The 19,157-nt window shown below is 34.7% G+C and overlaps 4 protein-coding genes and 1 long non-coding RNA gene across 6 annotated transcripts; 3 read left to right on the top strand and 2 right to left on the bottom strand.

Annotated features, from left to right (window-relative positions):
• Positions 1 to 4,316: 4,316 nt before the first annotated feature.
• LOC120577671 (linoleate 13S-lipoxygenase 2-1, chloroplastic-like) lies at positions 4,317 to 5,942 on the top strand. Its single transcript, XM_039829438.1, has 2 exons — positions 4,317 to 4,725; positions 4,957 to 5,942. Exons 1-2 carry the CDS (start codon positions 4,486 to 4,488, stop codon positions 5,722 to 5,724), a joined length of 1,008 nt encoding a protein of 335 aa, XP_039685372.1. The 5' UTR covers positions 4,317 to 4,485; the 3' UTR covers positions 5,725 to 5,942.
• Positions 5,943 to 7,383: 1,441 nt separating this feature from the next.
• On the top strand, positions 7,384 to 7,745 carry LOC120577695 (uncharacterized). Its single transcript, XR_005643662.1, has 2 exons — positions 7,384 to 7,442; positions 7,647 to 7,745. It is a non-coding gene; the product is annotated as an uncharacterized lncRNA (long non-coding RNA).
• A 2,044-nt stretch (positions 7,746 to 9,789) lies between these two features.
• Positions 9,790 to 10,976, bottom strand: LOC112420925 (protein MAINTENANCE OF MERISTEMS-like). The gene is made up of 3 exons (XM_024780745.2): positions 10,845 to 10,976; positions 10,369 to 10,727; positions 9,790 to 9,799 (listed from the first exon to the last, which is right to left on the bottom strand). Exons 1-3 carry the CDS (start codon positions 10,974 to 10,976, stop codon positions 9,790 to 9,792), a joined length of 501 nt encoding a protein of 166 aa, XP_024636513.2.
• A 2,392-nt stretch (positions 10,977 to 13,368) lies between these two features.
• On the top strand, positions 13,369 to 17,458 carry LOC25502526 (uncharacterized). Of its 2 annotated transcripts, XR_003008094.2 has the most exons (6): positions 13,369 to 13,603; positions 13,765 to 13,893; positions 13,980 to 14,997; positions 15,827 to 15,966; positions 16,272 to 16,544; positions 16,646 to 17,458. XR_003008094.2 is itself a non-coding variant. In XM_013590070.3 (5 exons), the coding sequence occupies exons 2-5, from the start codon at positions 13,801 to 13,803 to the stop codon at positions 16,470 to 16,472; spliced, it is 1,452 nt and encodes a 483-aa protein (XP_013445524.1). In that variant the 5' UTR covers positions 13,369 to 13,603; positions 13,765 to 13,800; the 3' UTR covers positions 16,473 to 17,458. The 2 variants fall into 2 exon arrangements, 1 of the variants encoding a protein (XP_013445524.1); XM_013590070.3 differs by having other exon boundaries at positions 16,272 to 17,458.
• LOC25502525 (protein trichome birefringence-like 31) lies at positions 16,610 to 19,121 on the bottom strand. The gene is made up of 5 exons (XM_013590069.3): positions 18,676 to 19,121; positions 18,294 to 18,465; positions 17,779 to 17,978; positions 17,460 to 17,606; positions 16,610 to 17,174 (listed from the first exon to the last, which is right to left on the bottom strand). The coding sequence occupies exons 1-5, from the start codon at positions 19,050 to 19,052 to the stop codon at positions 16,817 to 16,819; spliced, it is 1,254 nt and encodes a 417-aa protein (XP_013445523.1). The 5' UTR covers positions 19,053 to 19,121; the 3' UTR covers positions 16,610 to 16,816.
• Between the last annotated feature and the right edge of the window lie 36 nt (positions 19,122 to 19,157).

Genomic DNA, 19,157 nt, shown 5'->3' with positions numbered 1-19,157 from the left:
TAAAATTTCAATCACTCTCATCTAACCACTTCCAAGTGTTTGCACAATCAATTCCTTTAAGCTTCGACTGTCTCAAATGTTTCGATCCCGGTGGATCGATACCGCTTTCGTTTTTCCCACAATTTTCTATTTCAAATTCGTTGTTCTCATTGCCGTGTACAATGGCTCCGCCGTGGGCAGCATTTGAATGGTGGAGTTTTTATGATGCTCGGCTATACACTCAAGCACCGAAGCTGCTGCCGAAACCTCCACATCCATGTGTTTTCACTCCGACTCTGCCGTCACTGCCCAAACCTCCGGATCGAAGCTATCAGAAGATTCTCGTGGATTTTCAAGTGACACGGAATTTCACCTTGCCTCCACCACTTCTTGCAAACAAACATAAACAAAATTCTTTGATTTTGCTTGGGAAATCAGGCCGTGTATATCAGTATGATGATAGTTTGGTTGAAAAGTATCAATTGAGAGGCCAATCTAAGTCAACTCCCTCCTTACCAAAGGAAATTATGGTGAGGATACCATTTGTTTATTCAAGCATCACCACCATAGAAAAGAACATCTCCAACAACACCGGTGTGTTTTATTCTGCAGATGAGTATTACAGTCAGATGATCAAAAATCATCCACAACTTGTTTCAATTGAAACAAACCACAAAGGTGGGATTAACTTGAATTCTACCAACTTCTCTGGATTTTCAAACATCAAAAACTTGTACATAACTGGACACCATAATGGAGGCATAACTTTTTGGGATGCATCAGGTCCCTTCTTCATCACAGGTTTGCAATTAAAGCAGCAGAGTAAAAATGATCATTCTTTAAGTGGTGTTCCCTTGACAGTATTATATTTTGACATCAACTCTCTTCGCCTTGTTTCTGGTGACCAAAGTGGAATGATCTTGGATGGACAGTGTGAACCAATTACAAGAATTTTGCAAGATGTGATAGCAGGTTCATATATTTTTGTGTGTGCTCATGGAAGTCGCGACGTGAGGTGCGGTGTTTGTGGCTCTGTGCTCATTGACAAGTTCAAAGAAGAAATTCAGCTCCGAGGATTGAAAGATCAGATATCAGTTTTGGCATGTTATCATACTAGTGTAACGCCCGTGCCAAGCACGGGATACATTTTATTTAAAAAAATTTAATATGATTTAAATTTTAACATATTTTTTAAATATTATTGTTTTTGTTTCTTTTCATCCATAATTTTGGCGTTATGTGATATTTTATCTTCGTATTTAAAATTGAACAATAAATAATCATTTATTGAGATCAAAAAGTTAAATTTTATAGATGACTATTTTTGTGAGAGTGATAAAATAATCAACAAAAGTACAATTAAATCCAAAAGATAAAAACACTATAAATAATTAATATATTTCTAAAAAATTAACTAATTAGTAAGAGTTTGTATTAGCTTTGTTTGTCAGTCATTCAATATATCAAATGGATATGATTACCTATGTTTTAATTTTTCACTCTTAATAAAAATATTAATTTTTTACTTAATCACAATGATCTCTATGATCGCAATTATAAATTAAAAAACCTAAATTCAAAATTTTAGTTACATCTATTATTTTTATTGGTTTCATAAATAATATTCATTGACATTATTTTTTTAATTTATGAAAATAAGCACATTTTTGAATAAAATTTAACTCATAAATGTATGTATATTTTGTACTTCATTAAAAAAAAAATGAATTTTTATGTAAAATTTTGAATATAAAAAAAGCATTAACAAATCATGTTTGGTTTTATATTTGAGAACAAAAAATAAGTATAAAACATAAAAACAATATTTTTAAAATAATAGGTTATTGCTAATTATTCACACTTAGTGAAACTTAATTTTTGTATTTACTTTAGAATTTGTGTAAAGTTTAAGACATAAGTAAATTGAAAATTGAAAATATGGAAACTGTTTTTATTTTTATTGAAGTGTCAATACATGCAACAAAAACGCTTTGTTTAATTGAAAATTGAAATTTCCAAGACAATAAAAGAGGTGCCCTGCATCACCATACAAAATAACATTATACCAAAAGGTGTGCAAACTTTACCAAAATAGACCTGTAATAAAAATAAAAAAAAAGCTTATTAACATTCTTCAACTCCTCAATAGTGGTCCTAGGAGTAAGTAAGAGAAACTCCTCATGTACAAATATGCAAGATGAATTTGGTAACTGGATCAATCCCGATGCAGGAGAATTTGTATTTGCACTAAGAAAGCTATAATAAAAAGTATCAATCAATAATATTATAACTTAAGAAAAAAAATGTTATATTAAAAAAAAATATATACCTTTTCCTTAGTTCCTTTGTTTCACCAATTTCAGGATTGAATGTGATTCTAGTGGAAGAAAATGCATTTTGCAATGCTGGTTTTCCTATCATTAAGATTCAAAAGTATATGAATCAAGTATATATATTCGTATAAACAAACAATCATAATTGCTAGTCATAAATTATTACCTTGAAACAATTTAACTTTTGTCAACATAATGGCTACAACAGCATTTTGAGATTCACCAGAAGATAGGAAAGAGTTCAGCTCTTCAACATACTCTCCAAAAAGAGTACATTTAAAACGGTACGTACCTATTTAAAATTGTCAAAGATTATACAAATATTAATAAAAATATTATAATACAGGTCTTGAAAAATTACAATTACAAAAAAAAAAAAAAAAAATCAAACCTACCCATTTGAATCAAATTCAATGACATTCATATTTTAGTTTTTACACCATCTCTTTCGTACTCTCTTTCAACTCCAACTCCAATCATGACTCCAATTACATCTGCATATATAACACACATTAAAATATCGATCAAATTACTATTTATTATTAAAAGAATATAACGTACAATTGAATCATATTAAACAAAACATTATTAATTCAATATATAAATTATTGTGTTATTTTTGTAAGCAAAAATAATATTTAAAAAAATCTACATGAAGAAAATTATAGTCACTTACCAACTAAGTAGTTGTTGTCGTAAAATTCATTGAAAACATCAGGTGCAGGTGTAAACGAATACACGTTTGTTGGGACCAAAACAGTTGTAGATAGTTTGACTTTTGTGTTGATTGTGAAATTCAGTTTGTATTCTTTGCGTGATGGTCGATACAAATCACTGTTGCTAGCAACATTAAATGAGGAAATCGTGAACACCATTCCCTCTTGGAGTTGATTCTTGAACTTATGGATCAATGTTCTTCGTATAGACGCACCAAATTTGATCACCCTAGATAAAAAAGATGAGAACACTATACTTTAAACAAAAAAATACTAAAAAAAAAGAAAAAAGAAAAACAATATGAAAAAGGTACCTTTCAATCCATTAGAACCAACTCCATGGAAAATGGTGGTTTTTTATTTTTGTAGTCTTGACCAAATCAAGCACGAACAACCTTCACAACCAATGTCCACGATTGTTTTCTTGACGAAACATTAGAGATGAAGTTGTGTTTCGTTGACATTTTCCTTTGCAATAGAAAAATTATAGAAATAGTTTAGAATATAGATATCAGAGCACCAAAGAACAGAAAACGAAGAACTATATTTTGTGATTGTTGTGTACTCATACCCAAAATCTCTACTATTTATATAGAAAAATAGTATCATAACGGTTAATATAAATTAATTATCAATTTAACCGTTTTAAAATTAATATTATCAACGTCTTTAATATTATAAAACGTGCATTAAACGATTAAATTATATTTCATGTAACGTACAAAAAATTAACTTCATAACATTTGAAATTTAATTTAATATTTAATAATATCTTATAAATAATTATGTAATATAGTTTTGTAACAAACAAAAATTAATTATATAACCTTAAAAACTAATTAATACAATGAATTTTTTAATTAGTAAGTTAATGTCTTAGTGTAACGTCCCAAAATTCAAAATATAATTTATTTAGTTTATTTATTATAATTTTGTAACCAACCAAATTTTGAATGTTACATATAAATGTTAATTGAATACTAATTAGATTAATAATTATTTGATTTGTAACGTTCAAATTTTTATTGTAAAATATAAATTTTAATCGAAATAGTAATTATATTAATCATTATCTGATTGTAACCAACTATTTACTTTATGTACAATTTAATGTTAAATAAAAAACGGTTTTTAATAATAATTAAAATTATTAAGCTTGTATTAAAAATTAGGAGGAATTTTAGAAACATATGCCAAGTAGGCTTTTGATAAGGTGGACATCCTTAGAGGAAAGGAATTTGAATTAGGCTATTTCTAAGAACTCTAAATTGTTAGTATAAAGATTGGTGGTCATAACTATGCTGGTAATTTAATCACATTTAATCATGGACCAGATGGAAAAATTATGGGTCATTGGTATGGCTATGTTACTCGTAATGATGTGCTTGCCTTGCTAGACCAACACATTGCCAAGGAAAGGATCGGCTACAAATTGAATTCAATTGATAGGGAAAAATATGAGAGCTGGTTTACAACAAGCAATGAGGATTCTGATAGCAGCAGGAACAGTTGAAGTAGAAACACGCAGAAGTGATGCGTCAAAGTTTTTACATGTGAATGAAAAAGAGAACAATGGTTGCGGTATAATTACACAATGTAATTCTGTCAAGGAAGATTGGGATATGGATGTGAACAAGTCTTTAGTTTTACCATCTAAAAATAAAGAATGCCAGAAGCATACTGCCAATACTTTACAAGTAACTGAAGATCAAAAGATAGAAAATCTATCGACACAACCTCCACTCCCGCCTAAGCCACCTGATATTTGTTGTCGTGGAGCTGCTGCCAAGAGATATATTGTTTCAGACTGTGATTCGGTGGAAGTTTATTTTGACTCAATTCATTACATTGATTACTACTATGGTGACCGGACAATCTTAGCTGGTCGAAAGGAGATGGAATTCATGGCTAACTTTTGTGCATTTCAGTTTTGGCAGCACATTTTCAAGGAATTGGACAAGCAACTTGAACAGAAGGAGGCTGAAATGAAGCTGGTTAATAATGCTTCAGTTCTCAAGCAACATTATGAAAAGAAACGTAATGAGTTGGAACATGAGAAGTTGTTCATGCTAGACTATCATGATCTATGCTTGCCATATGTAAGCAAAGTGAGAAAGAGTGAGGGTGCAACACTATATGGATCAAGGTCACTATCCTTCCTCACTAGTGACGGCATTTTGAAGCCACCAGATATTGAGCTCACTAGACCACCTATTAATAGCAAGGCACAATGGAAGCAAGTCTTCACACCTGATTCTGATTCCTCCTATTGGCTAAAAACTCATTGTGTTGTCGAACCTATTATAATTGCCATGCATAGACAACTCAGTTCCATGCATCTAATTTTTAGATTATTGCATCCACATCTGAGGTATACCATGGAGATCAATAAAGCACTTAGAAATGATCTTATCAATAGAGGAATGGTTGTGGAAGATCCTAATGCACAACATGGAGTGAAGTTAATAATTGAAGACTATCCTCTTGTCAATGATGGTCTTCAAATATGGGATGCAATTAAACAATGGGATCCTGGTAAATCAATTCAATGGCATAAAGGCAATTACTATATTTTTCAAACCAAGTCATCTTTGCATTTCACTCAATGGGATCCAGGAGGGCGGTCTTATGTTCGTTGGATGAGTCAACATGGGAAGCTTCTTATCAGAATAAGAACTCGGGGTCGAGTTCTTTAGAGGTGGAGGAGACTGATGCAGGAGAGTTTTATTAGTAATTTAGTAGTATTTATTATTTAGCTAAATCTTAGTAATTTTCTAGAACTTTATATTATTATTTCGTTTCATTTTATTTCGGCCCACAGGTTTATTATTTCTTTCACTATATAAGCAGCACTTATGTAACCTAAGAGTCACACTTTTTTTATTCAATAAAATTATTCGAGATTTTCTCTCAATTCTGGTGGATTCCGGAAACCCTTATTTTGATAGGTTTGTCACTTGCAACCCTATTTTCACAAATTTGTCGCTTGCAAACTTGATCTTTTCTACCTAGGTTTAGCGCTTGCTAACCCTACGCTTCCTTATTGCGTCATGTGATCATAACATATATAATGCAATAGTGAAAAAAAGAAAAAAAGATAGAGGTGGCAAATTAACCCTCTTTGCTACACTCTTGTATTAGAACTAATCAAAAGTGGACTTCCTCCCTTTATGCTCTAAAAAGTGGTGCTTCCTCTCTTTATTACATCGTTGATCACACCATTAGAGATTGTATTTAGGTTACACAAATATGGTTTGCCTATTCTTTTTGAATTACTTTCTCTAATCATAATAATATATCTTTTATTAAAAGGATGATTTATAATCTTATTTCGGTAACTCTATTATAATCCAATCTAAGTTGGATTTCATATTTCATAGGTTAGAGATCAACTTTGTTGGGATGTTTGAGTTTTCCCTTGATGCTTAACATATCTATTGGTTCACAAAAAAAAAATGACTCGTCTTGGGACCAACTCAATCATATCCTTATACTACTAGTTCTTATTGGATCCTTATTTCATTAGATTTTTATCAAACTTCGATCTGAAAAAATTTGCTCGATTAATGTTAGGGTCGGGGTCACATGTAACCCGACTAACAAACATCTGTTCTTTTTTAGACGGAGAGCTTGGTTAGCCTTATTCCTAACATACAAAAACATAAATTATGAAAAACGACATTAAGATTAATACAATCTCCAATAATAGATCGACGTAGTTGGGCCAGCGTTGATGAACATTATAAAAATATAGGTTTCTTTAAAAAAAAACAAATATTTTTGAAAAATAAATAAATTTCAATCTTTTATGAAATAAATTGACACATTTTCCGATGCAAATTTTATATCTTTGGTACCTTAACATGTACCCTAATGACACATCATGTGCTGTTAATGAAAAAAAAAATATTAGCTAAAAGAGAGACAAAAAAAAGTCATAAAAGTCACCAAACACAAAATCACACTGGAGTATAACATTAGAAAAAAGATAATATCTTTTACGGACTTCAATACTAACGCACACCCCTTGAATCAAGATTTATTTTGTACACAAGCCTTGATATCAAGATAGAAAGTTAATAAAAAAGGAGAATGTTAACTGGTATCTAGGACATGAGAATTACTGTTCCCACATATAGTTTGGTTGTGCCACACGAGTAAAATACCAAAATGCCCTTCGGCAGTTTGCTACCGAGGTTTTTAGGAACCGGCGGCAGTTAACTACCGAAGTTTTTAGGACACCGGCGGCAGTTAAGTGCCGAGGAAAACCTCGGTAGTTAACTGCCGAGGAGAATGTTATAAGAACAGAACTTCATAGGAGTTTCCAAAACTCCATTGTTGCGTTTTTAATTTTTCAAGGTGCGATTTTGAGTCATTTGAAGCCATTAGAAGCCAATTTTAATCACAAAAACAAGTAAGTTTTTTGAATCCTATGCAATAGTTGCTTTGTGGTCGAATTGTATGTTATTTTTTGTTAAATTTCGATTATATAGGTTCGATTATATTGATTTGTTGATTTTATGATATGTTAGGATAGTTTAGGTTAGAATGGTTAGAATTGTTAGGATAGTTTAGGTTAGTGTAGGTTGAATTGATCGCCATATTTTTTTAAATGTAGATATGTCTCAGAATCAGAATCAGGGTAACGTTCACGATGATGAGACGAAAAAAGAAAAGTCACCTATGACATGGCATGGAATTGTTTGCGATGGTTCCGAAAAAAAGAAGGGTTCGAAGGTGCCGGTGTACAATCACTCGAGGTTGAGGAGGAGCGGGAGGACATGCTATTTCGGTCCTCAACCAAAACAAGGTACCGCAGGGACTGTAGCGGACAAGCCGATTGATTTGTGTGACGAGGAAGAATGAATGTAATGACTTTTAATGCCTAATTGTTTTGGATTTTTTTATGTTTTATTTTTGTGTCGCGCACATTTTGTTTGACATTATGGTATTTAGAATAAAATTGCATTTGGAATAAATAAATTTGAAAACAAAATAAGATAATTATTGTTCCATTCAAAACAAAATATATGTTATCACATTACATTGCATTTTACATTACATTCCGAAATTTACGTTCCAGCTGCAACAATCATCTTACCACTGAATGGGGCAAATTCAAACTTGCTAAGCAGCAGGACTCCAGTATTCGATAAGCATCTTGAACGATGGTATTCAAGTGTCAAAAGAATGAGGTGCATTCCTTGACACTTGAATACCATTGTCCAAGATGCTCATCGAATACTGGAGTCCTGCCGATTAACAAGTTTGAATTGCCCCATCCAGGGTAAGACAATTGTTGCAGTTGGAATGTGCATTCCAACCACAACAATTGTGTTACCTTTGAATGGGATAAATTCAAACCTGCAAAACAACAGGACTCAAGCATTTCGCCAAACACCTCATGTTTTCCCTTTGAAAATAATAAATTTTTGTGAGGCTTGCTTTAGATGATGGTATTCAAGTGCCACCGAATTGAGGTTCAATCCTTGACACTTAATACCTTCATCTAAACCAGCATAACAAAAATTTAATATTTTCAAAGGAGAAACATGAGGTGCTTGCGAAATGCTTGAGTCATGTTGTTTGACAAGTTTGAATTACCTCATTCAAAGGAATACAAATGTTGTAGTTGGAATGCACCTTACCCTAACTAATGACGATCTTGTGGCGGAATGAAACTTTTGATGATATCTTCAGTTGATCTAAGCAACTTCACCCGCATATCGATCCACTGGAACATGCTGTGCTCCCAAAACATGGTCGTCACGTTTTCGTCGTTCGTTAATTCCACCCAACTGAATGATACTCTCCCCTCGTCGAGTGTTGGACGTTTATACCAAATGTGTTCCACCATCCTTGTGTCTCTAGGGTTGACTCCTTGGTTGAATTCAGTCAGTGTATCCTTGAGACCTCTTAACGTTACACCAAGGCACCGAACCTTCAACCTCTGAGGTTCTCCGCCGTTGAATTGCGCATGAACGTCGATCCACCCCGCCATTGTTTTAAATCTACACAATAAGAAACTAAAAACAATCAATCAAAAACACATTATACATACACTCTAAAATTCATAAAAAAAACCTAAAATTATAAATCATATACTCTTACTAAAATAAAAAAATTTATATCATATAACATAAACATCATGCAAATATTTTAACAACATTAATCAACTAACATATACCCTAAAATTTAATTATAACATGTAAATCTACTAAAAAATAATAAATGTACTCAAAAACTAAAAAATAATAACATTTATAACAACTAAAATGTAAGTTAATAGCATTATAATTACTTACTTGTGATTTTGTTGAATAAAGTTTGTTGGATTTGGTTGTGTTTGTTAGAGAGAATTTGAGAGACATTTGAAGAAATTTTGGAAGATAAGATCAATAATGGATGAGAGGAGATTCTGCCAGAATTTGTAGTGCAGAAGATCCTCGGCAGTTAACTACCGAGGTTTTCCTCGGCAGTTAACTGCAGCCGGATTTGAGAAAATTTCGGCAGTTAACTGCCGAAGAAAACTGTCGAAGAAAACCTCGGTAGTTAACTGCCGAGGAAAACTGAACATACTTCACAAAGTTCTCAAGTTCTCTCAAATCTTCGCCAATTCTTCTTTCACGAATTGCGAGCAAATCAACGGGACACTTATATTATATTCTGTCAAGTTCTCTCAAGTTCTCTCTCGTCCCTATTTTTCCTACTCTCAACTTATTTTTATGTTTTATGTTCATAAAGCAACCTATATTTGCACATTAAAGCAACCTATTTTTGCACATTAAACAAAGTAAAAAAAACCCACGAAATTAAAAATAATGTCATCAAAGTAGAAATATACAAATATACAAATATACATATATACATAACTCAATGTCATCAAAAGACTAAAACTAAAAAATAAGACTAAAAAAGGAAAATAATACTACTGGTCCTGATCCTGCTGATGGTGCCTCCGCCTCGGCCTCTAGGCTCTCCTCCTGGTCAGAATCGGCGCGATCTGCTCCCTCATATGGGTCATGGCCTCAAACCACTGTTGAGGGGTCATGCTCATGACCTCCTCTTGGCCTAACTGCGCATCAGCGTAGGCAACAGCGCCACTAACCATGTCATAGGTGTCAGGCGAGCTTCTCGCCTCATACCGCTGCCACTGCTCTGCAATGATCTTCTCTTCATTTGCAGGCCTCGGAAGATCTCCTGGAATAGGTGGCAAGATCTGAGGGTGAGACACCGTAGCGTACCACAGGACATAGCCATCCACCGCCCGCCATGTCTCCTCTCCTGCCTGCTCACCCCGGGCGTCCGCCTTAAGCGTGTGAGTGCGGAAGTCGACGAACATCTGCAGTATGGAAGGCGGTGGGAGGTCCCTAACATCAGTCGGATGTCTGGGGATGGTCTGCACGTATCCGTACTGCCTCAAAACCCTCTCGGGCAAGTGACGGTACACCCTACGGACGCCGCACATAATCCATCCAGAATACCAGAAAACCTCCTCGAAGTCCTGGATCTCTCTGTGCTCCTCGTACGGCCTCCAGCATACATCATCTAACTGTATACGATCGAGCAGTGACCGATACGTGATCCCCTCCCCATGACCCTTCTGGAGCTTCCACCTCGCTGCAACCGGATAGTTTTCCAGGTAGTCAGTGTTGAGATCAACACTAAAAAACCCTGGAAAATGCGCCAAAAACCATGCCTGCACAAAGCAAACAAATAACATTTATAAATTATTACGCATGGAAAAATATAACAAAAAAATAAAAGTTAACAAAAAAATAAAGTTAACATAAATATAAAATTTAAGTTTTCTTACAGTCAGCAGTGTCACGCTCCCCCCAAACGCCCTGTGTCCAGGCCTACATGCATCCGCCAACTCGCCGTATAGGTAGGCGAGGGTCATAGCTCCCCAGGAATAATTACGCATCCATGCGTACCCGTCCGCCATGGTCGTCAAATATATCAGCTCGATGCGCTTGTTGCTTCTATCGCCAAACAACAAGCATCCGACCAAGTACAGAAGGTAACACCGGACGCAGTATGTCCTGACCCTCTCCAGCTCCTCAACCTCCTCAGGATCCTCCGTACCCGCCAATACGTTGGCCCTACCAAGGTACGAGGTATAGAAGTCCCTCAGCCTGGGGTAGCTAATGTACCCACCGTACTCCTGGTTGCAGATCTTCTCAGCCTCATGCTGGGCCACACCAAGATACGTCATCAGCAGTGCCGCTCCCTCATGCTTGGGCATCTTCTTCCCATGGGCCAACATCCGCCCCTCAATAGGAAGATGCATGAGACATGCGACATCATCCAATGTCACAGTCATCTCCCCCATCGGCATGTGGAAGGTGCTGGTCTCCGGATGCCACCTCTCGCATAAAGTAAGCAGCAGGGCATGAGGCACGGTGGAGTACCCCAAGTAGACCAAGTCATGTAGCCCGCTCTGCTGAAGCGCATCCCAAAACCAATTCTCATTCCCGTTAGGGCGTCCGAGAGTGAGAATCTTCGCCCCATGATTAATCGGTTTAAGCACGCGGGTCTTACGAACCTGAAATAATAGAAAAATAAATTTGGTTTAAACAAAAACACATATAAACAAAACAATTAAACATAAAAAATAGAATTAAAAAAATAAACATATAACAATGTATATAATAATTAAAACAAACACACATTTAAAGAAAATAATTAAACATAAAGAAAAAGAATTAAAAAAAACACATATAGAGGTGGATATAATAATAAAAACAAACACACATTTAAAGAAAATATTTTAACATAAAGAAAAACCAATTAAAAAAAACACATATAAAAGTGGATATAATAATTAAACAAACACACATTTAAATTAAAGAAAATATTTTAACTTAAAGAAAAAACAATTAAAAAAAATACACTTACATTATTTGAATTATACCAGAGTGGCAACGCCACATGACCGGCATAAGAGTGGAGCAAGGACAAGTCAACCGGTCCACCAGGAAAGGGAGGGTCCGTAGGTAACACCTCCGGTGCAGCAGCTGCTGCAATGTCATCCTCGTCTCCTGCATCCTGCTCATGTGGTATATGATCCTGGTCATATCCACCGTCCGTCACATCATGATGTACCTGATCCTGATAGTTCAGGTACTCCACCCCAGTCTGGTCAACAGGCTGTGACGGGTCAACAACCTGTGACTCCTCAGGCTGTGTAGCCTGAGAGCTTCCTGAGCCATCTCCCCTCCAACCTCTACCCCTCTTTGGGATGTGGGCAATCTGTCTCTCCCTGCGGTGGCTCTGAGTCATGGCACGCCTACCACCAATCATCCTCGATGGATCAATGGGGTCCTGATCGGCCATATCTACAAAAAATAAAAAATAAAAATTAATATCATTCAACCACTTTATCAACAAACAGTAAACCTAAACAAAACCTACACTTTCACATTCAACCTAAACATAACCTAAACATAACCGCTTTCACATTAAACCACTTTACCAAAATAAAGACATTGATTGAACCTAAACATTATCATACACATTATCATTAACATTCAAACGCAAAAAATCAAATGCATTATCATACACATTCAACCTACACTAAACATAATTCAATATACACATTCAACCTAATTCAATATACACTTTTTCAATATGCATTCAACTTAATTCAACATACACGTTTTCGAATTACAATCAAGATCATATCCAATACCTAAACTAACTAAATAATCAATAAAATTGTCATTGACACATTTTATCAAACACTTTGTGTGCAAAGTATCAAACATACTCAAAATGTGTTATTTTGCCACCAATCAAAACCACATTATACCCTAACATCATTCAATCATCAATTAAACCAACTACATTCAATTATAAACTACATGCACTCATAAAAAATTCAATTCATACATTAACCCTAACCACATGAAAACTACCATTTTTTTTAAAAAAAAACCTACCCAAACTAACGTTATGATTAAAAATGAGTCAAGATACTTACTTGTGATTAAATGGAGATGATGCATTTGATTTTGTTGAAAAATCGAATTTGGAGAATTTTTATGGTTTGGAAGAAGTTTTGAACAATGAAGCAAATGAAGAAAACTGAGTTTCTGCGTTCTGGTTATGATCAGTTTTCCTCGGCAGTTAGAAATCCTCGGTAGTTTGCTGCCGCCGGTTCACTCAAAACTTCGGCAGTTAACTGCCGAAGGGCATTTTGGTATTTTACTCGTGTGGCACAGCCATACTATATGTGAGAACAGCAATACTCCTAGGACATTGGTTAAACAATTAAATGAGCTAAGATTTTATTATAAAGTATGTTTATATTTTCAAGACAATTTTTTTAGTTTTGCATTCCTCGAACAAGACCCATAAAAAAACGAGGTAAAAAGTTGCTTACTTAAACCCTTTGATTCTATTCTTCGTATGACTCAAAACCCTTTCTTACCTTCCTTTCCTTCCCGTGTGATTGGCCGGTGACACGCTGATCGATCGTTAACCGGTCACCAACGGTGTTTCTTTTCTCCTTTCCTTTTACTCATAATTCACCTCCAGAATTTCTTGCAAATCAATTTTCCGCACTCACACGTAAGTGCATATATTTGTTGTTTGATGTTTTAGGGTAAACTTCTTATACTGTATGTATTGAAAGTGTATGATTAGTGAAAGATGGTTTTATTTGGCATATACAATTTTGTTAACAAGGGTTGTTTATTAAGAGTGAGACCCTTCCTTCACTGTTATTGCAGATCTATCATAGGATTCCAAGTTCTAGATCGGGCACGATGAATTTGAAGGTTAAAGGTATAAATTGGGTGGGGAATATTTACCACAAGTTTGAATCAGTGTGCCATGAGGTGGATGGTATTGTTGGCCAGGTGCTGTTTCATTATTGCTTTCATATTTCTCTTCTTCGTTTCGAGAGTTAGTATGTGATACTTGTTTCTATTTTCTCTTGTTTCAGGATACTGCTAAATATCTCGAGAATCGAGTCCAGAATGTTGGAGATAGTGTGAAAAAGTTATATTCTGGAGTTGTGCATGAGCTACTACCTTTTCCTACCTTGTCTAGTCCCACAAAATATGAAACTCATACATTTTCTTTGAAAAATAATGTTGGTTTGTCAGTTATTAAGTTGGCTGGTGGTGTTGAAGACAACGATAAAAATAACAACAGGGTTGAAGAAAACCCTGCCAATAATTTTATTGAGTCATTGCAGGATTCTAATGTAATTGATCTTGTTAATGAGCAACAAGTTGGTAATCTTCCAGGCAAACACGAGCTTGTAAATCAAGTTAGTGGTGAAACTTGCTCGGATTCCCTGGAGTTGGAAGATTCTTTCGTAACTCAAGAAGAGGTTGCTGATGACTCTAGAGAAATTTTTGTGCTTGAAAACGAAATCTTGCATGCACGCATTGAAGAAACTGCCAACAAGTCCACTTCCAAGCTACTGAATTTGATGTCTCTTAAAGAGTACGAACCCGTTGAATTCTCAATGCATAGTCAATTCCATTCTGGTTCTTCTGATAGTGCATGTGGAGTTTCAATGAGAATGGAAGTTAATGTAGAACAAGACTCATGTTTGATTGTTGAAGAAGATAATATGAGTTCATCTAGTGCTGAAGTGTTGGATTTCACGTCTGTTGGTGAGACAAAATTAACAAAATCCTACTTATTCGATGAATCATCTGATGTTGATAAGGGTGATACTGATATACTAGCTTATGTTTCACCTGCTGTATCATTTGCGTCATGCAAACAGCCTTATATCACAGAGATAGGAACTTCATACGTTGAAAGTTCCGTAGTTTCTGATGGTCCATATTCAGAATCATTAGAAAGCTACCCCTTTGAAATTGAATCGGACAAAAGCAATTCAGGTGATGTTGCTTTGTGTATTTCAGACAATTCCATGGCACAGGTCAAGGAATCCCATGATGGAATCATTTCCTCTTGTCGATGTCAATCAATGGAATCAAATGGTTAGTTTCATAAAGTTTTAATTTTTGTGAACTTTTGTTTAAATTCTTGTATAAGACTATAAGAACAACATCACCCAAGCCTTTTTATACTAGATGAGTTGGCTACATGATCGCTTGATGCTGTAATACCCCATCAAATATTATGTCTTGTTTAATACTATGTGTGGTCTTAGGAGATGCTTAAAACCTCAAAATGCATTGAAATATCTTGCTTCACTATATGTGCTTTGACCTTATGGTATGCATAGTTGAAGCATCCATGCAGTATCAAATTTATATGATCAGGAAACTTGTTGATTTTGCATGCGTGATGACAGGAACTAGAGAAACGGTTGATTATATGTTTCATTAATTTCCTGTTTCAAATTTTTTGGGAGTCAATATTCTTTTGAATTTCAATTTTTCAATGGTAAGCAACGATGATTAAAATTTTAAGTTTGAAGGTACTTTGTCAACTGCCTTTGGTCTTGATTCATGAAAAGAGTGAACTGTTTCGAATATTGCTACACTATATATGCTATTTCTGCAATCAGAAAGACAAAATCTCTATAGAGAAATTTGAAAATCTTGTTTTTTTTTCCATTTCAAACGTATTCATGATTATGCTTACTTGAAGTTGAAGTTGTATTACTGATACTTCTGTTCTTTCAACATTTTCTTTTCTTTCTTTGGTGATTTTTCTACAACAATCTTCCCCATGTCATCATGTGTGTCCACACTTGTACTTTCGTCCTAGTTTTTGATGAATATTTTATTGTATGGATATAATTCATGGACCTGTTGAGTGTATTGTCACTTAGCTGATATCGGTTTTGCTTGTGCTGTTCAGATGAATCACGCTCTATTAAATTAAAGTTGGAGGACATTCAATTGAATTATGATACAAAGCGTGAAGATAGCGGTATATTTGTGAATGATAGGGAACTCTACGCAGTCTCATGCAGAATCCAAAAGCTTAGATCGTATAAGGTACTCCATTAGTCTTTTCTACTAAATGTTTCAATGAATTAACTTATAAGTTAAGTTGTTCTATATATTGGTATTTTAAAGTGTTTTTCTTAGAATAGTTTGAAACTTGACTATTAACAACTAAAATAGCTATAGTTATATTTAGTTATAGAAGAAAACTTAGTTTCTTTGCCACATCTTCATCGTTTCCTTGAATTTTATTCAAAAAATGGCGTAGAAGAAAAAGAAAATGATGTTTATTTTAACAAATAAGTTCTGCTGTTAAGAAATGTCATGTTCCATTACTGTCATTTTTCATGGGACAGAAAAGAATCCAGGATGCATTCTCTTCGAAGAAGAGGTTAGCAAAGGATTATGAACAACTAGCAATATGGTTTGGCGATGCAGATATCGAGCCAGGTCAAGATTTACCACCAACTCTCAGACGATTTAATTCCAGAACATATGTGAACTCAACGAATTTGCAAGTGCAGCAAGCTTCTGAAACTGAGTGGGAGCTGCTGTAAATAATAATCAAGTGGCATGAAAATAAGACACAAATGCTGTGGCTCATTTAGTTGCAAATGTACATGTCAAAGGTGGGATTGCTTGCCGAAAATTATATTATTTAGGTTTCCATGAAGAACAAGCTAAAATCATAAACTATAGGAATAATTGATGAGATTTCCTTTGTTTACAGTTTGTGTCTATCTACATTTATATTGAATCTATTGTTCTGTTATACAATCCAAAAGGCAAAAGGTGTTGGAAAAGAAAGCAAAATAGAATGGTGAATTGATGAAAAATTGCGAATGTGTCCACCATCAATCTGAATGATGCTTGTGCTTTTCTGTCATGGTTATTAGCCACGTTAAGAGAAGTTTTGATAGTTCTTAAACAGATATGCATATAGGATTTCATTCCATGTATCTGGGACCCCAGGTAAACACCAGTGAATGCAATCAGCAAAAGATTTTGGGTTAGATCTCTGTTCTTTAGTCAGGAGCTTGCCCTTTCGCTCGCCGTAAACTGACGTGTGAGCATCTTTTCTGTACTCTGATAATTGGGTGATGTTCAATAGGGTGACATCTATTTTCAGTTCTTGTAGTGAATCATGTAATATCTTCATAATCTCAAGATTCGAGCCTGTGCCCCAATATGACGAACCTTGTATTGGGTATGACTCATTGAAGCAGTTTTCATCACTTCCTGGCTTCCATTCCCAGCTCCTGGAGAAGAAAATAAATTCATTAGAGAATGTTGTCAATTGAACTTGTAATAATTTGCTATATTAATTTGCTAATAATAACTAGAGATGTTAATAACTCTGGTTACTATTAGGTAAAAAATGCATGTTAGTTTCAAACATTCACCAATTCATCCGGGCTTCACTGTCTATTTTTGCAGAGTTACTCTTTAAATTTGGTGAGATCTATATGAATTTCACCTTATTAGCAGAACTTGATAATGTAAACTATTTAATTTTCAGACAGTAGAAAAAGATTGTAACTTACCACAAATGTGTTGGAGACATACTCATGAAAAATACATATTGATTAAGTGGTTGGATGTTTGATTCTAACCAATTTGCCCATGTTTTTAACGCCAACTTATATGCTGTCGTGACGTTATATTCTTGGACTTCATCTGGTGATCCATGTCTGGAACAAAACATGTTTTAAACCAATTCAATAATTTGTCTGATTTATATTTGAAATTTTGATTTGATTACATTTTGTGCTTTTTCCACAACTATAGGCTATAGCCACGAACATTCATTCAAGTACTGAACTATGCTCACGGAGACCAGTCAAGGTCTATAGATATACTCACGTAGCATTGATGAAAGGGCTGTGCATCCACCAAACATAACTCTCGAACACCAAAATGTCCACTCCTTGCCAATGTTTGCCATGCTTAGCTATTGAGTCAAGCATCACCATCCGTTTATGTACGGTATGATTTGTTGCATGATCTGAAATTGATTCAACCATGAATGGAGCCCAGTAGTATTCAATCGTTGCATTGAACTCCTGACAAAACAAAGCTATAGGAATTTTCAGAAATTTGAAATGTCACGACATCATCATCATTCAATCAAATTTCATAAGCTGTTTCTATAGATTTGTTTAGATTGACTTATTTGAGCTTATCTATTGACATAAATATTTGAGATTGGTTTAGAAAGCTTACGAAAACAACTTATGACGTGTTCATATGCTATTTGTTGATTATGACATAAGCTTTTTAGACTGTTAAATAGTTACACATAAGTGCTTACTTAAGTTATTTATGAAAGCAGGGTTATTGTTTTGAAAAATACAGATGAAAGATGCATTTTTATGTACCTCAACTCTAAATATCTTCATAGGTGGAATTCTTTGGAGGGATTTCTTTCCTTCAGGAATTACAGATTGTACCAAACAGATCATAGACTCAAATTGACCTCTTTGTAATGAGTCTCCAATAAACATCATTCTTTTGTTCCTCAACATGTGCAACAACTTCAAAGGATCAAACCTGAAGTCAAGAAAAGAATAAGGAGAATTTTAAGTCAAATTGATATATTACGTCACTTCTCATCAATAAACTTTTATTTGAGTACCCAACTTCATGAATGAAATTACAAATTATTCAAGTTCCTAAATCTAGGTACCCAAAATGATAACAAATTTGGGGATCTAAATACATTTTTTTTTTTGAGTTAAAATGTGAAAAAGTGTTGGTTACCTTGGGAGGTTGCATTCATGAGGCTGCCACCTCCAATTTGTGTAAAAAGAATCAGGTCTCCCATTCTTCATGCAAGTGGTTTGCTTGACCAAGTAAGGGCAACTCTCTTCTTCATAAAGAGGATAGGACACATTATCCCATACCCATTTCCCTTCAAATATATTGCAACCCTCCTCAATGCGATCCTCCGGCAACACGACAACTGGTAATCGATTCCTTCCACCAGATGACATGCCATAGAGCTGAAAAACACGGCTTTGCTTGCTCTTCAAGCTATCTAGGACTAACCTTGTAACTGCAAAGATTAGAATTGAATACAATATAATTGGGAAAATTGATTGGATCCGGCGATCAATCGAAGACTTGAGAGACAACATTGATATGAGATGGTTGAAAGGAATTGAAAACTGCTAAGATTCTATAATTTTTTGTTGCACACATTTTCCAGTGACTGATTTCGTACATATAGCTTGCTTTAGTTT

The sequence above is a fragment of the Medicago truncatula genome, chromosome 8, assembly GCF_003473485.1.
Source record: "Medicago truncatula cultivar Jemalong A17 chromosome 8, MtrunA17r5.0-ANR, whole genome shotgun sequence".
NCBI lineage: Eukaryota > Viridiplantae > Streptophyta > Magnoliopsida > Fabales > Fabaceae > Medicago > Medicago truncatula.
The sequence above is the reverse complement of the archived record's forward strand: the minus strand, read 5'-3'. Positions and strand labels throughout refer to the sequence as shown.